Source organism: Athene cunicularia (assembly GCF_003259725.1).
Source record: "Athene cunicularia isolate RWA chromosome 9 unlocalized genomic scaffold, athCun1 chr9_part1, whole genome shotgun sequence".
In the NCBI taxonomy this organism is placed as follows: Eukaryota; Metazoa; Chordata; class Aves; order Strigiformes; family Strigidae; genus Athene; species Athene cunicularia.
Genome location: NW_020799110.1, coordinates 25,502,782 through 25,521,619, shown reverse-complemented (window position 1 = coordinate 25,521,619; position 18,838 = coordinate 25,502,782). Strand labels below are relative to the sequence as shown.

Genomic DNA, 18,838 nt, shown 5'->3' with positions numbered 1-18,838 from the left:
CGACCGGGCCGAAACCGACGGGACGGGACGGGACGGGAGCCGTCTGGCTGGGGGTGCCGGGGGGCAGCCGCCGGGCCAGGCCGGGCAGAGTAGGGGGAGCCCGACTAAACGGCTTCGCCGGTGAAGGACGGCTGCGCTTCGGGCACATACAGGGCAGGTCTGAGAAACGTCTCCCAGAGCCGTTCCCGACACACTGCCTGTCGAAGTTGTTTGGAAATGCTGTTGCTGACAGTGACATGGACGAACAAACCATCACATCGTATCTCCCCTGACTTGGTAAGTGGGAACAGAGAGCGTAAACAGACCGTGGTACCTTCCCTGCATTCTCAGCCTGGTGGAGATGAGGACATGCAAGAAGATGCCCCGGCTGGTGTGCTATTCCTCACTACTGGAACAGCCCTTTCACGGGAAGAAACCACCGAGTCCTGCTAAAGGCGCTGTCGGTATCTAATTAATGTCACCAACCCATCTGCACAGGTTGTTGATGTGCTCTGTCTGTTGAACAGGCTTTGTTGTCATCTCTAGCAAAAACCAGTCAGGGATTCTTTAACAAGAATTTCTAACCCATTTTATTTTAGGAACACCATTAGAAAAGCCCTCCATCACTTGAAAGAGTAATGACGATTTCCTTTTCTTCCCATTGTGATACTAAAGAGACTTGAGAGCCCAAGTGTATGGGAATAACGAATAAAAAAATGACAAAATCGTTTATCAGGAATTCACTCCTTTTGTAATCTATTTACAGGGAAATCCTGTGGAGGGTCACATTTTTATCTAACTGAATGAATAACAGATACATGCAAAGAAAAGGCATCAAGAAAAAGATCAGGGTTTAGACAAAATACACACCTGTGTTCCTCTTGTCAAAAGAACAGAAATCTTTTAAAAAGACAAGATATTTGCCATCATTTATGCCGGTAATTTTTTTTCTTTCCCACTCCACTGAAAATTGAAAACGTTGCCAGACTGTAAAACTCCCTCCCTGCTTAGAAGTCACCTCCTGGCAGGCAGGCTGGAGCGCGATGCTAACAGCGTGGGTACCCAGCAAACAGCTACTCACACCCCACTCATCCTGTGCTGAACCACGGGCCATCCCTCCCCCAGCCCTGCTGTTCGTGGAAGGAATGCTAAACCTCCCGCGTGGACCTGGAGCTGCCGTGGCCGAAGGGCACTGACTCACTTTTGATGTTCCCTACCCGAAGGCACTCGGTCCAGTTAAGACTGCCGATGATTTTAATGAATTTCGGGTCAAAGAGCTAGGCAAGGTATAGCTTCCAGTGCCACCATGCAGTTATCACACTGACAGTCAAAACTGGTAAAAACTAGGCATGTTGCCACAGCTGACTGATTTTAACTGCAGTGCCGTCAGAAATGAGTACGTTTCATTGAGAATAAGTGACAGAAGGAACCTTCACAACACACTGGAAGAAGAAAATCACCTAGACTCAGCACAAATCATCTGCTTTTGAGAGCAACCCACATGTAAAGGGCATGATACCACTGTGATGATTACTAAACAGTAAATTCCAATCAATGAGACATTTTCAGGAATTGGATGTTCAATATGGCCCAAACGTTAAGAATGATAGCTGTATTTTCAAAGGTTTTAGTTATCATATTTTAAAAATCAGCATAGACAGGGCAAAGCCTGAAGTCAGATTTTGCCTCAGTCAGCAGACATACCCATGATATTTACTTAAGTCTTTATCAGGATTTTTAAAAATACCAACAGACACTTTCTAAATTAAAAAAAAAATAATCACAAAACAAAACCCTAAAACTTTTTATGTAGTATATACAATGCTTAGAGGAAAAAAATTTAAGTATGTAACACTTACATGTACTTATCAGAAAAAATCACAAAAGTATAGTAGTTGTGTTGCTAGATATTCTTATTGCAATAGTGCTTACTTTGACTCCAATCAATACAGAAGCCCTATTTTCACATCTCTGCAAGGTGCTGTACACACAGTGAAAGATGATCCCTATTCTATAACCTTTTACCAAGCATGTGAAGAATACATATTTGAAGAGAAGTTAAGCTGCCCATTTATTGTTTTCAGAGATCATGTCTCTCAGTCTTTCCTGTTACAAGAATTGACCAAAAACTTCTCCCACCTAAAACAAAACGCAGATTTTTCCACATGAAAATATTACATTTAATTATTAAATGTAATGGTTACACATCATCAGTTTTCAACTAGAGAGTACTAACCATTTCCTTTTAGTTTCAACGTTCTTTCAAGGTTTTCTTCCCCATCCTCCTCATATCCCTGTATTTGCTGAAACCAGTATCAGTGGTTTCACTTAGAAGACAAGATGGGCAAACAGGTCTTGGGACAGTACTTTTTGAGATATTAGTTTTGTCCTTTATCATGCTTAGAGTGTCAGGGCCTTACTTAATACTGTTCTGAATTAATCCTGAGGTTTCTTTTTTCTCTAAGAAATGGCACTTCTGCAGAAACATTTTTGGATTCTGAACTTTCCCCTTAATTTCTTCTGATGGTGGATTTTAATGTTTCTTGACAAAAAAGAAGACAGAAGAAAAAGAGAGGCTGTTCTTGCAGAATCAGAAGTGATACAGGTTGCTTTACTGGGTATATTCTCTCATATTAGGATTTACCATCTGTTCAGTCCCTAATTATATTTATTTCACAACTTCAACAAACAGAAAGATGAAAAGGCTTTGAAACAATCTTCTCTTTCACCTGAAGAGTTTTGAATTCTTTTGCAAAGCTTGTTCCTGTATGCCACAGCCACATGCAGTAATGAAGTGATCCCCAACTTCAAACTGATGTCTAAAACCCACACACTGTGCTTGTTTTCATGGAGGTGTGTATATCCTGCACCTGACCTTACACTTTAAACATTTCTCTCATCCAGATATTTTTAAAGTGACTATTCACAGTTGGTCAAAACTGCCTAATATGGCAAAATTGAAAAGGCGGGAACCTTTGCAGAAACTCTGACACTTCTTTTACTGGTACACTGTAGACAGATCACTGCTGATTCTTAAGAAACAATGTAAGGGACAGTCCTAACCACCCAGTACAAATTCAGACACAGAACTGCCATTTTCTTCCAAGAGCTCCTACCAATGCTGAAAGTTCAGCTCTTAGAAAAATTCAAACTAGAAGAAAAAAAGGACAAACCAAACACCAAAAATAATCACCCTTTATAAAGCAAGTCTAACCAATAAAAGGTATTTATGGTGATTGCTTGAACATAAAACAGTAATGATAATAAATAAAGCACCTATCGTAATACTGAATCACTACTTAATTTGATCTACTGTTTAATTTTCTCAAAACCTCTAGTGCTAAGTAATTTGTGATAAAACTAATTTTATCTTCATATTTTTTATTAAGCTTGACTGCCCTATAACCACATTACTACCTGTTGGTCACTTAACTGCAAGACTGCTGGCAATTAATACAGCAGACCAAAATTCGGAGCAAGAGAGAAGATACTTAGAACACAACGATGCTCATGACAACATACCAGACTGCAACCAACAGTTGACTATTTTCCCATGTTTTTGTTAACAAAGTAAACTTACTTTGTCTAGTAAGCTTACTAGAAGCTATGCAAGAAATGAGACGACTCCTAAGGCTTGCATGTGTCAGATCCACCTTAAACTGAACCAGGGTGCAGCTCCCGCTGGGACTGATGGAAACTGTACCCATTTCAACCAAGATTCAATTTGGTTCACATGTAAAGGTCCACCACTTAATGCAATGAAGCATTAAGTAGGAATTTGATCAAAGCAAAGGAAGGTACATAATAACAATAATCTGTACTTACATTTGTCAAAGACCTTAAATTCATTTAGACAATCAGTCACCTTGAGTAGTATCTGTTATTACAGACATTATGTCAGATTGGAAAACAACATGAAGAAGTTACATTACTACCTGCAAGCATGAAATTTCACTTTTATGCAGAAGGGCCAGTCTAAAGACTACCAGCTCTCCTTAAGTCCCCCATAATGCTTTAAATAGGGCTTAAATTAGAAGTTATACAAGATTAAGGAGATGGATAGGTCTCATACTGGTCCTTGAGTACAGAAGTGAAGATTACCCACACGAATCAGTAAAAAAGTCTAAAAATAAAATAAAAATTTTAAAACATCAATTAATCTCACATTCAAGTTTGACCTATTGTTACAGTGCACTGACTTAAAAAAAAAAAAAAGCTGAGGATTTTTTTGAGAATCCAGTGCTCATGCTGTTCATAAAGTAGAGGAGTTTGTAGTCCAATCAACCGCCCTACATTAGGAAGTAAGTATTTAGCTGAATTTTTGTTTATATGCAACACTCGATAATTCTGTTAAATGAAAACCTAAATTTAGAAAGAAATTAGCACAATAGAGTCCATACTCTGAAAGTGTTTGTTGCATGTGTGCACATCCTTTTATGGTTTATATACTGCTCTCTGTAAGTGCATTTGACAAAGTGTATCACTATCAAAGCCTTCCTTGATTTGTCTACTTCATTTTTTTTCCATAATTCAATTAACTTTTTAAAAATAAATGGTTGTCTCTAAAAACAGGCCAGACCTGAATTCCCTCCAGTGTATGTGCCCACAGTTTCTTAAATACATTTAGATTCTTGTCATACGTTCCTGAGTCAGAATTTATTTTAAATAGCTGAGCCCTGTTTCAACACTGAGACTAAGTAGCTGTGGGTTCTGTAGTGCCAGGTACACAGTCTAGTCCCTGACTAGAATTCTGGGTAATTTTGTTGCTAGTAAAAGCAAGAGCAGAAAAAGCTCAGTGTGAAGTACTCAATATAGTCCCATGACAGGGGAAGGATTTTTTTTTTGTCTAGTGATATTCAGTGGCTGACATATATCCTATCCCATATAGCTCTGTTAAGCTACGTAAGGTTCTTGAATATGTTCTTTATTGTTCTAATGTCATATCTAATTTTTTTACAAAACTTGGAAGTAGCTATCTACATTGCTTGTAGAAAATACAAAGTATTACCTTTTTTTTTTTTTGTTTTGTTTGAATTCACATAAAAACCTTGTCATTTCTAGATAAGTCACTGTGATCTTTAATACTAAGCTTTTGACCCAAACGTAATCTAATGCAAATACAAATGTTGGTTTATCACTGCGATTGTACTTGATGGCTTTACATCTTTTGTTTAATTCAAACAAACAGAAAACTCACTTCTTCACCCCATACTTTACTACTGTCCTTTAGATTGTTTATAAAACATCCACGAAAATAAACAGTTCCAGCTGGGAAAAGAAGTTGGAGCACAAGATGTCTCACTCTAATGTACCACCTGAGAGATTTTGAGCAGTCACAGTTATGGCTAAATTACAGACAAGACAACTGCACACACTGAAGCAGTGATGCAGGTAGTCCAAACCCCTAAGAGGCTGCTGCAGCTATTATAGATAAGAAGTTATGCCACAGAAATAATGTTTCTAGAGGGGCATCTCATAGGTAAACAGCAGTAGAACTGATGCCCAGTGTCTTCATCAGTAAAGCATTTTAAGGGCAATACTCAAGAGAAACTTACAGGGACTGTTTGATACTGAGCAGGATACTGCAGTTCTACTGTTAGGGAGAATACTGGGTAAACTGGTACTGCCAGAAATGCTGGTACTTAGGTATAGCAGAAGTATTTATTTTTTGACATGTAACAGAGTTTCAGTAGAAAACTGCCATGAAAGAATTGTGCCTAGTAACGCAGCACAGCCCCTGTGAGATACAACAGTGCTTTCACCCTTAAAGACTCTAGGGGAACAGAGGCTAAAAGGTCAGACAAGAATCAGGCATCTAAAAACAACAAACCTCCACCTAGGAGAGTGTATACACTGCACCATGCTTTCTCTGCAGACTGGCCACTAATTTCACCTTGGCTTCTGCAAAGCTTCTCCCAAGTGTAAAATGAAGTTATTTTAGAACAGAAGGTTTTCTGTTTTTTCTTTTTAAGTGTGTTTACAAATGATCATTTCATAAACAACTGAAAAAAGAGGCAATCCCAGTACTCCGAAGTCAGTGATTTATCAGTTATACTACAAGAAAGGACTTTATTAGCAAGGGATATAATAAAAGGCATAGCGTTTGCACGGCTTTCCCAAAAACACAACAATAGCAAGGAAAGTACCCCCAACCCAAAACCAAAGGTGGTTTCCAGAAGAATTCACACATGCAAACGCATTGCTACAAAGATATCCCTAAGCTCCATTATAGCACAAAAGTTCAAGTTACTTACGCTGCCATGGAATCCAGGTACAAGGAATTTACCCTCATTCGCACTCTTATAATCCTTTACTAACAGAAGTATCCTGCACTAAAATAACTTATATTATTTGTGATTTCTTTAATGTGATGCTGAGGGAAAGCAAGCCTTGAAAAAAACTTCCAGAAACGTAAAGGACGAAATGAATGTTTAATCCTGTCTACACTTACTCTTCAGCTTTTGCCTTGACCTAGGCTCTGCAGACAAGAACTACAAAGACTGTTCCTCCACGTAATGTGGTAATCAAAGGCTTCACATCTTTAGCTTCTTCTAGGGTCCTCTAATGCTCACATTTTCTCCAAATTAACATAAACGCTTTGTGATCTTCAACTAATATAAGGCAGTACAGGACGTTCTCCCACCTATGGCTACACCCACAGTACAATTGCTTTGTATACATTACCAATGACACAAAACAGAACACCAGTGAAATGTTGTCATCCTCAAGAAAAGCCAGTTGTATTTAAATTAACAATAGGAAAATGTCTGGTGAGAGACACATTGTAGAAGTTTATCTCTAGGGCACAACTTGAGGTTTGAAAGCAAGCCCACCTGATCTGAGCACAGATCTGAAGACGGAAGAGTCACTTCACTATGCACCAGGCAATAGCAAAGACAAAACCTGAGTTTTAGTACTTGCTGTAACTATAGCTCCCCTGTTGTCTGTAGTGCTGTTCAGCGCATGAAACAGTGTAGCTACCTCTGCCAATGGGAACAAGCATTACAATTAACAGATCTGCCATGGGTATATCTCTACAGACTGCTGCTCCAACGCACTGGGCTGAGACTCACCTATGAGAGAGGGTGGGTTTCATGGAGCTCATAGAGTTCATGGGGGGTTGCATGGGTAGCTTCCCTGGGGGATCGTTCTGCCGGCTTTTCTGGTGGCGAAGAAGCAAGAGCCGTCCCAGTTCCTCACACCACGACGAAAGCAGCGCTGAGCAAACAGAACACAGTGACAGTAAGTGGCACATATAAAGAACCGGCACAGCTGAGTAAAAATGCAAGCTACTGTTACCAGAATCACAATCTGAACAGACAAACCCCAGCAGTGAAAAGCTTGTCCACAAACCACAACACACATTATTATCCTATGAAATTGATTCTGTAATTGCCCTACACTATCTTTGTAATGTTTTTACACAAGTTACAAACATTTTGCACAGTCTAAGAGAACTTGTCTGAGCCAAGCAGCACAGAAATGAAGAATGGGTGAGGCCCAAGGACATGGAATAGCTGTTGTGAGTGAAAAAAGACACAGAAGAATTCATTTCACACTAACAGAAACTTTAACAGAAACATACAGACATCATTCACAGAGGGGAGCAAAGAACAAGATCTTTTTTTCTGTTCCGCTCTTTTTGTGCAAAATATTAATTGGAGAGTCATGAAGAGAAACCCATGTGCAGGGATTTCATTTCCAAAACTGCTATCAGCTACCAGTCTTGAATAGATAAACAGACGAATATGGCCATATTGATGTATGGATACAAAGTTAGGCACTTAAATCTATATTCGACCCAGCACAACCCCTAAATGTGTATTTCCATTATGTGCATAATCTTCTGGTCAATGATGGTTAATCCTGTGCTTACAGGAAAATCATGCTTATGAACTATGAAGATGCAGACAGTTCCTAGAGGGACGAAAAGCTTGCAACTAACTGAAGACATGAAAGGGGTCATTATCTCTGAAAATGTGGCCTCTTTGTTACGCACCCACACTCAGAAAATATCAACCTCTTACAGAAACCACCTAACTTTGCAGTAAGCAGTGCCTCAGAAAGTGACTGCAGGTGAAATCTGGCTTCCGCGAGCACACCCAGCCAAGACAACCCACTGAAGCCTCCAGCAACACCTGACAGAGCCTCAATTTCAATTGCCTGTTCAATTTCAGCATCGGAAGTGGCTCTGGTAAAAAGTCGCCAAGGTATGACACAGTGAAGAGTTTCACTGGAATGAAGTGCAGAATAATTGCAAAATTCTGTAGTTGAAGAAATGTTCTCAAGTGGAAGCTTGGGGTTTTTCCTTCTTTAAAGTACAGTTTAAAAACCCTCAGAACAAGAAAATGCTTCATATTTAATTTTTAACTAAGTGCTTTCCTGAGGTGTTATGAACCAAACACAAATCAACAGATTGCACAAGTAGGTGAGAACCCAAAGACTACTCAAAAGCCAAGCTGCCACAGTGATTTAAAGGAGGAGAGCTCTACATGTAATTTTAGGTTTAAAAGAGACAAATGCAGAATTCTCTAAAATTGAGGATTTTATTTTCACTTATTTTTCTAATGGATGTCTTTTCACCAAATAACATAATCATAAGCAGTAGCAAACTATCATTTCAGGGTACACCACCTTCATTTTCCAATAGCTACTCACAGGCACTGTTAACACATACTTAGAACAAATTCCAAAGAGAGTAATTGTTAAGTCATATTTGTGGGGAAAAGAAGGAACCTGCTTCACCAAGAACACCCACAAATATGATTTTTCAATACAAGAAACAATTGGGATTTCTCAAGTTTAACGGCCACACAAGAAAAATGCTTAAAGCCTGGGCCATTCCTATGAATTAATCACACATTTGGACAAAGGAGAGGTAGCAATTTCATTGCATTTGTCAAGTGGAAGGTCAAGAGCGGTGTTTAGGGAGGCATTTTAGAGCTCTGCTGTGACAAAAAGGGGACACTGCTTCTTTATGTAACTAAATATGGTCACTTGGAAATCGTCAGCCTCACATGTAACTTACAGAAATCATTCCCCCAAGCCCTGTGAAATGTTCCAGCAACGAGTGTCAGTCTAAGCTGCTTCTCTATTAGCCAAGGAATCTGTCAACAAGCATTTGATCAAATTATACTCACCTTTTATCCCTGGCATATCATTACTAATGTGCCAGTGACAAAGGCCCCCCTCCCCCTTTTCCAGCTGCCTGGATACAAATCCCTGCCTCGCAGTGTTTCTTCCCGCACACCACGGCCACTTGAGCTCTGAGAAACACAAACAAAGTGTTCTGCTGAACGCTAAACGCAGCGGTCGCAGAGTAATACTGGATGCTGAGCACTTCCACAGCCGAGTGTAGTTACTATGGCGTCAAATGGAAATCGTCCATCTTAAACAAGGCTTTGATGGGAGGAGGGAGCTGCTCCTTCTGTGCACCTATATATACTTGACAAATAAGATAAAAAGCAACAAATCTGATGGGTCTGAGGGCATGAATCTGCAAACAGAAGTCAAACCTGCTTGGAAAAAAAAGCCAAGTAACTCCCAGAAAAGGAATATGCCAATGAGATGGCATTGCTTTGGTGAGGTGAAGATAAGAAAAGAATCTTAATGAGTTATTATCATCAATATCCAACACACACATTTATAAAGGTGAAATGTAAGCTGTCAAAGAACAAAGAGGTCCCAAGATAAGCTGGACAGTTTAATTCTACAAGTTATCTGGAGAGGACTCATGTTTTTAGAAACTGAGAGACCTCAGGTATAAAACACAGCAAATTTACTCATCCCTATCACAGCACTCATTATGGAAAGGTTTAACCTTTCCTCCCCTGGGACATTTCGACTCGTACCATGTATAATTGCTCTCTTCTCTGCATCAGTGTTTGTGTACAGAATGAAAACAGAGCTGTTTGTAGCCACCTAGGACTTACCAGTCCCCCTCTATCCAGCTCAGCAGGAGCAAGAATCCTCTTAAGGAGGATGCTGGGGTGGCCCCCTTCTCCCCATCTACCTCCACTGCTTTGCTTTCCACTTGGTGAGATGAATATATATAAACACCCCCCCCACATCTGGTACAGCTGGCTTCTGGAGAACATCACTTCCTGGGCTATTCAAGCAAGATGAAACAAACTCAAAACGAATTTACAGATTACACTATTCATCTTTAGTGTACTTAGTTACTGCTTTTTATGCTGACAGTATTAGGCACATCTCAACTCATTTACACTCAAAGCACAAGAAATTCAGTATCATACTATAATGAACAGATAAAGCAGCAAGCACAAAGGACAGCTACAGATGGTGCCAACAGTCTCTCCCTCTCATAGCACAGCCAAGCAGCTGCTTTTCTCCCCCCTCCACCCCTCCTCCTCCTTGTACAATAGGAGCACAGATTTTGCAGATGGACCATCCACACTGTCTCTTGCAGTCTCTTGCTGCGGCAGTTTAATGATCAGATTTAAATCCTGTTCCTGTGCTGCATTGCTACAATGCCCCTTGCATATAATGATGTGGCTTTCCTGCTTAAGTTGAAGTCAACTGTTGCAATGGGGGGGAAAGAAAAATCCTTAAACGTACAACCCCCCATGCCCCTATATGCAGCCCAGGTGTAAAATGCAACCTGGTTAATACACCAGAATTCTTGTTTTCAACCCCTCTTCAGTCGCAGAGGGCTCTGCCAGCTCATGCCAAAAGATGTATAATAACAGCAGTCAAATGACGTGTTGACAGTTTAAGTGTATTCACACATTTATTTGGCTTAAAGGGGCACACTCTGGGATGACTGGTGCAATATTTGACCTACTTTTCTCCATTTGCAAGCCCTGTATCATTCTTAATGGGATTGTGTTTTACTTTAAGCGTTGATGTATTTTCATAGGAATAAATCAATATTGATTTGCTAACGACAACTGTGTTAAGAAACCAACACAGAATGAGCAGCTTCAGCTTTCACATTTGTGAAATAGAGAAAACCAGAAAGATTTAAAAATAAGAAAAATTTCAATTACAAGGAGACCAAGGGGTTTCCCTAAGGAAACACAAGAAAAAAAACATTCAGAGATACTCAGCTTGCTGCTATCCAGTCCCATTTTTGTTACTCCTTTCTCGGAAGAGGACCAGACATTGCAAGAATGTGTCTCAGCACAGAATGTGACCGACTTCTCCTTAAAATACTCATAAATACTCCCATACACCCAGAGTTGGCCACACTTTATGTCCTTCTGGATGCCTCCAACAGTTTTAAACACTTTCGCTGAAAAAAATCCTAAGATATCACAGTGTATCCACACTGGGATCCTGGGGACAAGGAGAGGGAGAGGGCTGAAAGGTAAAGATTTATTTTTCTCCCTTCAGCTCAAGTCACATTTCAAGCATTTCTCTCCAACCACGAAAGAGAAAGGAAGCAATTGTTATTTAATCCCCCACCTCTAGGAGCCATGTCTTTAAGAATGTGCCAAATATCACAAGATTTGCGGCACAATTATTAAGACTGGCCACATCCCCTAGTACTGTTCCTTTCCTGAGAAGGCCCTTTTGTGCCTAAAACCTGCCAAGCAATATATAAACAAAGGCCTCCGCTGCCCACTCTGTGGCAACTTCCCATCCCTCGAAGTCATGGGTGCCCAGAACCCAGCAGTAGCATCACAACTGCTTCGGAAGTGCTGGGCCCTTTCCTTGGAAAAACCAAGGAGCTCAAGCTGGGGGAAGCCACAAATCATGCCCAGGCTACCTGTACCGCTTCTTACTTCTTGATGACAAACGATGCTGTTGTACTTGCAACAATTATGTGATAGATGATGAAGATGGACCTCGAAGGACAGTTTATAGCCATGGCATCGAATACTGGTACAACCCATTACTATCCCTTTTGGGCCCCGGAACAGAAAGGGGAAGGGAAACAAGCTAAACAATCAATGCCACCCCATAGATTCACTAATGCATTTCATTAGCTGCATCCACACCAGCACCAACAGCTGCAATCCTGTAACTGACTGATTTAACTTTACCGTGCAAAGTGCCATAGTAAGCATCTCTGAGTGAATGAGCCAGTGGGCTCCCTAGAAAGCAAGATACAGAGAAGCATGGTGCTAATCTATTTACCTATTATGCTACCCTAGTATTAGTTACAGCTTATCACCTCAGTAAATCACTGACTCTTGTTAGGGAACAGGCTTAAAGGTGCAGCAAACTGTTATTTACAGGCAGACACTATATTTACAACCACAAAGACAGGTGAGGAGGGGACAGGACAACAGCTCTGTAATTTCAATGCTGTCTGCTTCCCAGGAGACTGCTGGAGGAGCACAATAGGATTACTGCTTCCTCGCTGCAGTTAAGCTGCAGCAGATAGTTCAATAGGCAGACTGGCAGACCCGTATTTCTTACTCACTGCAATGAAAATATTAGAAAAAAAGGAGGAGTTTGATTCAGAGAACTATCTGTTCAGCACTGTCTCACTAGTTCGGTTTTGTGTCTCAGAAGGAAATGCATTTGACTGAAAAGGTATTTACAGCATAAGTAAGAAAATACAGCATTTTTTTTCACAATCATAACCATTAAGTTTATATTACTCCTAGAAACAAATTCCTATTTCTTACATGCAGAATTCCAGATAAGTAGAATACAGAGCTACTGTGGTCATTCTAGCCTCTTCTGTATAGACTGCAATTTAAATACAGTTTTAATAAATCATCCAGTGTGATAATTTGGTGGGGTGGTAAGGGAAGCAGTGAAGAGAAGGAAAGGGGGGAAATAATTATTGTCTTGTTGTTTAAGAACGTTATTCTTTTTACACAGAAAAATGGAGCCGATATACTCTTTGGAAAAATATATATTAAAAATGTTAAATACCTAATGCTCAATGCACTGTAATATCAGAAAAATTACTTCAATTGCACTAAAAGAATGGAATCTTTGTCCACAGTTTTGGGAATCAGTAAATCCAATGTTTTCCTCGTGTTTTAAAAACCATTTTGCTTTTAAAGAACTGAGAAATGGAGAGAGATGGAGAAACCGTTCATGCCAACCTATTTCAAGAACTGATTTTACTGCAGCTCTCCTCATACACTCCAGCATAGCCTGGCAGTGGCTGGCTAACCCATCGGACAGTGGGTCAGGGCAGGACAGCAAGGCCACAAAGGAAATAGGATGTAACTATCCATTTGGGGAGATTCAGAGTACACGTGGTTTTTCCCTCCTCTTCAGTTCATTCAAGGTACGGCTAGTGTCCTAAGCCTACGACAGATGAGCCCTACCCCTGTCATTACACCAGCTTCTGCTCTGTATCTGCCTCAATGTTGAGAGCACAAAAGGAGTATATATAACACCAATTACAAAGCAGAAGTAGTCATTTCTCAGCAGTCTGGCTGTTCAACGTGGACTCGCAGTGGTTCCCAGGGAGTCCACGCCTCCCTCCCAGGCCTACTGCTCTGCCCTGCCTGCCTGCAGATGCCCACTCTGCATGCAGGGGCCCACGGCACAGAGCCAGTCCTTGCTCCCAGGTGTTTGCTCCCACCTCACCCCAAGAGGCTTATACCCCACCTGGCTGCTTTTTTGAAGCAGCTGAGGACTGTGTTTGCTGTTCTCCATCAGGCAAAATCCGTGATGTTAGCTTAAACAGTTCAAGTAAACAAGTTAGATTAAACTCACTGATTTTATCTGAAGTTAGAATTACAAACACCAGCCTGCTCTACTAGTGGTGAGGAGAACAAGTTGTATCTCCGGTACCACCTCCAAACGTACACAGGTTTAAAAAGCGCTAGTCCCAGCAACCAAACAGCAGAATGAGTGGAACTGAATTCCCCAGCAGAGTTAAGGGGGCAGCTGGCTCAAACCTTGCTTTGGGAGGCATGAACTGCCCTGTTAATTGCAACAGGAACACAAAGTCAACTGCCATGGTTCAACAGTGTGAAACAGTGTTTCTACCACTAGTAATATGTCCTTTATCCCCAATGCCTCCTTCCTTACTTACAGCTACAGCTGTGTCCTGAAGAAATACCCAGCTTTGACTCAGTAGAATCTACAATACAGTTATGTATTATCACTAAAAAAACAAACACCATGCAGTTTTGTAGCAAAATAGATAACGTGGGGAATGCCTAATTAAACTGAATGTAATATCAAAATAATTAACAGAGCTTTTATTTCAACAAAACCTGTACTGCAAACCTGAGTTATCTAGCATGTGCTTTCAAGGCTGCTGCATGACAGCAACACCATGTACAAGTCTGGTCTTGAATATGGGTCCAGCTTGCCTTGGCATATCTTTAGCTTTTCACAAATACTTTTTAAGACACACACACACACACACATATATATATATATATATATATATATATATATATGGTTTCCCCAAACCCTCTTGCCAACTGCTGGAGACACAGATTTGAATCCTGCTACCCTTATCCCATTACTTCAGTGGAACCAAGAATCTCCCAGTTTCATTCCACTCTCACCAAAACTTGGCAGAACATCTTACCAGATTCACTACATTAACTTTGAAGCAATACATTACAAAACATAGCAACAATGGCTCGATTTGGCAAGCACAAAACACTCTGCATGGATCCAGATAAAATACGTAAGCACCTTATTTAGGCTTAGCTGTACCCATGTTGCTACATCTGAAAACATGCTCCATTATAAAGAGAAGACAGAGTTGGTGAAAGGCCACCAGCAAGTGAATCTTGGATACAGCCTTCCAAAGGAAATGCACTCCAATAGCATTAGAGTGCTTGTTTTCTTACTCATCCAACTGTTGGTTTCACTGCTTAGATTTCAAACAACAGTGTCTTTCATTACTGCTGCATGCTTTTATTTTGTAATGCCAGTTCTAGTCATCAACAGATTTCACACACAATACAGACATCTGAAAAATGGAAGTGACTCACTTTTAACCCATCTTTGGCTAGATTCAAACTGGTCACCTGCAGGTGAGAGGCTCAGTTTCACTTAATTCATCTTGAGCCCTCCAATTATTACTGTAAACAACTCCTGATCTAACACTACCACTAATACCCAAACATGCCAGAAAAAAATACCAGAGGCATTTAACCAGTTTGAACATAGAGAACTCATACACAATAAGCACAGTGATTTAAGTCTGTAAAAGGGAAAATGTAGTTGCTATCTTCAAAACAGTAAAAGGAATAGCTGCAGAATTGGACGTCCAGTTTCCAGCTGAGGAAAAATAACCCAAACTGTTCAAAAGGACCAAGAATAAAGTAAAAAATTGGTAACAACCAAAATGAATTTTTCAGGAACAAATCATGACAGCTATCTGTACACTAGCAGACAAGAGACCTTGAGCACAGATTACTTAGATTTTAGTGTGACTTCAGTGCTGCTTTATGTATCATTCTTACAAATAAACAAGGGAAATTATGTCTAGCTGAACACAGTAAAAAATGGCTGGAAACTTAAGCTTACTAATTAAACCAACTGTCAGTAACAGAAATGAGCATTATCAGATGACTTTTTGCACTAGTTCTGGGTCTGAAATTACTGAATGCTTCATTTATGGGTATCCATGATGCAGATGGACAAAAGGCTAGAACATGTTTTGGGTCAATTTACAGATGGCACGAGCAGGAAAGAAGCATCACTTCATTGCAGAAATTTGGTGTTGGAATCATCTTGAAAAGCGGGAGAAGTGGTCTGAAATTATGTCCAACAGGGACAAGTATAAAGTACAACACTGCACACCTTCCCAACAACAGGGTGAGAACCATCTCCAAAGGCAGTTCTCTGAAGCAGAGCTAAAGGCAGCAGTGGTGCAGAGGCTGAGCCGAGCTGTGCTGCCGGAGAAAACTCAGCCTCCTTGGCTGCTCGAGTGTGGAAGCCAAGTCTGAAAGATGCACAGTTCTCCTTTCTCTCTACCCCATCACAATGTACAGCCAGAGAGGGAGAGAAAAGCCATCAGAATGACTAGGAAACACACTACCAATATAACCTGCAAGAAAAGATTGCATGGACTATGGGTTTTGGTTTATTGTTCTGTCGTTTGGTTGGGTGGTTGGTTTTTGGGTTTTCTTTTAGAAGAGAGAAGATGAACAGCAGTATTCCGATTTACTGAGTAATAAAACATTATTCATATCCACAGCTGAAGCGCCACAATATAATTACAGAGAGACAGAAAAGACACAGGTTAGGTATTATTCCAAAGAGACAAGAAATGTAAAAAATACTTAACATCTCAGTTACAGAGTGGAGAGTTCCTGCAGAGACTGCTGAAGTGGCCATCCAGCTACATGGCTTGCTGGCTAAATTTTTTAAGATGAAAGAAAACAAGAGCAGGTGATGTGCTGAAGGTCACACCATTTGTGACAGAACAAGTCCCAGAACAGAGAGGATCATACACCTTCCTCTCTTTGCAAGGAAAAACCACAACCACCACATCAAGAGGTTACTACTCTGTGCCCACAGTCTCTGTGCCTGCCAGGGAACATTTTCAAACAGCAACTGTAAAACATCTGGAGAGACTTTCAAGAGGAAAAAAAAAATGCAGAAACCACACAACCAGAATTTATTGCAGAAGCATGTTTCCAAAGCTAACAGTGTGCAGCCAGAACTTCTGACAAGAACCAAAAGCTATTTTAGGAACTTCAGCTTCTTGGTTCTGCAGTCCTGACCTACTTTAATTTTACATTATTTTACATTTTATGGGAAAATAATGTTTTATCAGGTGTCCTCAGATTTTTTTTTAATTTTTGTACAATTAGTTTAATACAACTTTTGCCAACTTCTCTTTAAGTGTTAAAGGAAAAAAAATGTTCGTTTTCAAAGCTGGGGGTTCCAGGACCATTTTTCACACTATACAAATTCTCTGCTTGAACAGAACTGAGCTAAAAGCACGCTGACCCTATCCTTGCATATTGGTTTTAATTCTGAAAGAAAATTACAACTGTGTATAAAATAATCTATGTGTTCAACACGAAAAGAGTTAAGGACATCAGCAAACAGAAACTCAGCCTAAGGAGTTTTATTTATGTTCCAACAATACAGAGCAGACAGATGTGTGCATGCACTGCAATTTCAAGGCAGAGCTGTTTCTCATCTCACTGCCCTGTTAATGCGTAAGTTTTCTAACAAAGTCATTACTTCTATTTTCCATGTGTGTCCCACCAACCCTGTCATCTTCCCTTTACTAGCAACCTGCTCTGCTCATCTGGTACTAATCACCTTTTCTTCAGAACTGACTAATTAATTAACATTCAATTAACATACTGAAGTTAAATGCCAAATAATCATTCCCAAGCTGCACTGGGAACTTGGTAAACTAACCTGAGCAAGAGAAAGGCTTCTGTACCCTTTAAGTTTGTTTCTTCTAGTGTGTCCATTGGGCTAATCGACACTTCTCACCTCAAACATGGTTTTATTAATGGAGCAGACTTTGAGAGACATGGATGGTCTTGTTAAAGCATTCTAATACCTTTTAGGACACAATGTGCACTGTGTTTTTTATTTATTACCAATACAGCAAATCTAGCAAATCATCTATGCTCTATTATGATTAGGACCACATAGAAAACTCAAGTTAGCGTAAAATAAGAAACATCTAAATAACCCTACCCTGATCTTCAGATTACTTTGATTGTATTTTCATGATACGAAGTGTTCAGCAGCAATACTGCCTTCAGGTAGCCCTGTCTTTTGTTGTCTGTGCCCATGCCCTGCTGTGGCTTGCAAGCTCCCTGCTGTGCTGAAGCACCTGTTTACATGACCACCCTGTGAACATGACCAGGAATCTGATTTGACCGGTTTTGTTTGTTTTTTTCTTTCCCCCACACATTTATTTGGTTTTGTTTTCTGTTTTTCCCCCAGTCAGATGAAATTTCCTGCTGCATCTCAGAGTCTGGCCCCAGCACCAAGGCCCCAGCACTCCGCAGAGGCGGCAACCAGCAGCTGTTTCTCTGCACAGTTGGTATCCAAAGACAAGGCTCCAGTACACAGGAACATGCCTCAGTTCAATTAGCTGAGCTACAAGCACACAGCGGTTTTGAACACGAGACTGCTTCATTTAAAAACCTAAGTATGAACATTAGTTTTAGACAGATTAGAAATTGCTGCTTCCTTGTCTTCAGGGGAATGTTTATGGTTTTACATTGGTAGAAATAGGTTATCTATGGAATAGGGGAGAGGTAAAAAAAAATGAACATGGCTAATTGCTTTTTACATGCATATAGGGAAGAAGCCAGTAGAAATCACAGCCTGCACTGATTTTTCAATACCTTTCTTTTCCCTATCTGAAAAAAAAAAAAAAAAAAAAAGGGGGAAGAGGGAAAGGGTTATTCATGACCACCTCATCCTATAGACATTTTCAGAAGAGCAGCCTGCCTAAATTCTCACAGAGGGCATCTGGCCCCCCTCTTCCTGCACATGAGTGCTATAATTTAAAGACTGGAGTGCTCTAAGATAATGCCATCACTGCTCTTGCCATCTATAAATAACAACTGCATTTGGATCCAGTCGAGTCACGTGGAAAAGCTGGCCAGCAAATAAGTACATGTGTGAGAGCAATGCATTTGGAAACCCAAATAATTCTAATAATCTTGCACAAAATAAGCTTTAGCTTTCCAAATTTAGCTCTGGTCCATGCACTCTGCGGCTCACAGAGGGACAGAGGACTGCTTTTTTTTCCCCCCCCCCAATACTGTTCTTCCCTTGGAAGCTGCTGACTAGGGCATTAGTGGGGTATTGTGCAAAACCGTATCATGTGCTGCTGCGCAGACAGGCTGCTCGGACAGGCAGACAAGAATCAATTCCTCCGGCAGCTCTGCTAACCCTCCCTCCCCCCTCATTGACATCTCAGCCACTGAAAAGGCGACTGGGCCCGAGCAATGCAGCCGCGGGAGGGAGG

At 40.6% G+C, this 18,838-nt stretch overlaps 1 protein-coding gene across 11 annotated transcripts in view; it reads right to left on the bottom strand.

The window, feature by feature from the left end:
* The window catches only part of ZMIZ1 (zinc finger MIZ-type containing 1), a 307,061-nt gene that overhangs the window by 45,637 nt on the left and 242,586 nt on the right, over positions 1-18,838 (bottom strand). For all 11 annotated transcript variants that reach the window (XM_026855129.1, XM_026855130.1, XM_026855128.1 and 8 more), the window contains one exon: positions 7,053-7,197. In XM_026855129.1, coding sequence (XP_026710930.1) covers positions 7,053-7,197 — 145 coding nt within the window. The remainder of the gene's footprint in view (positions 1-7,052; positions 7,198-18,838) is intronic.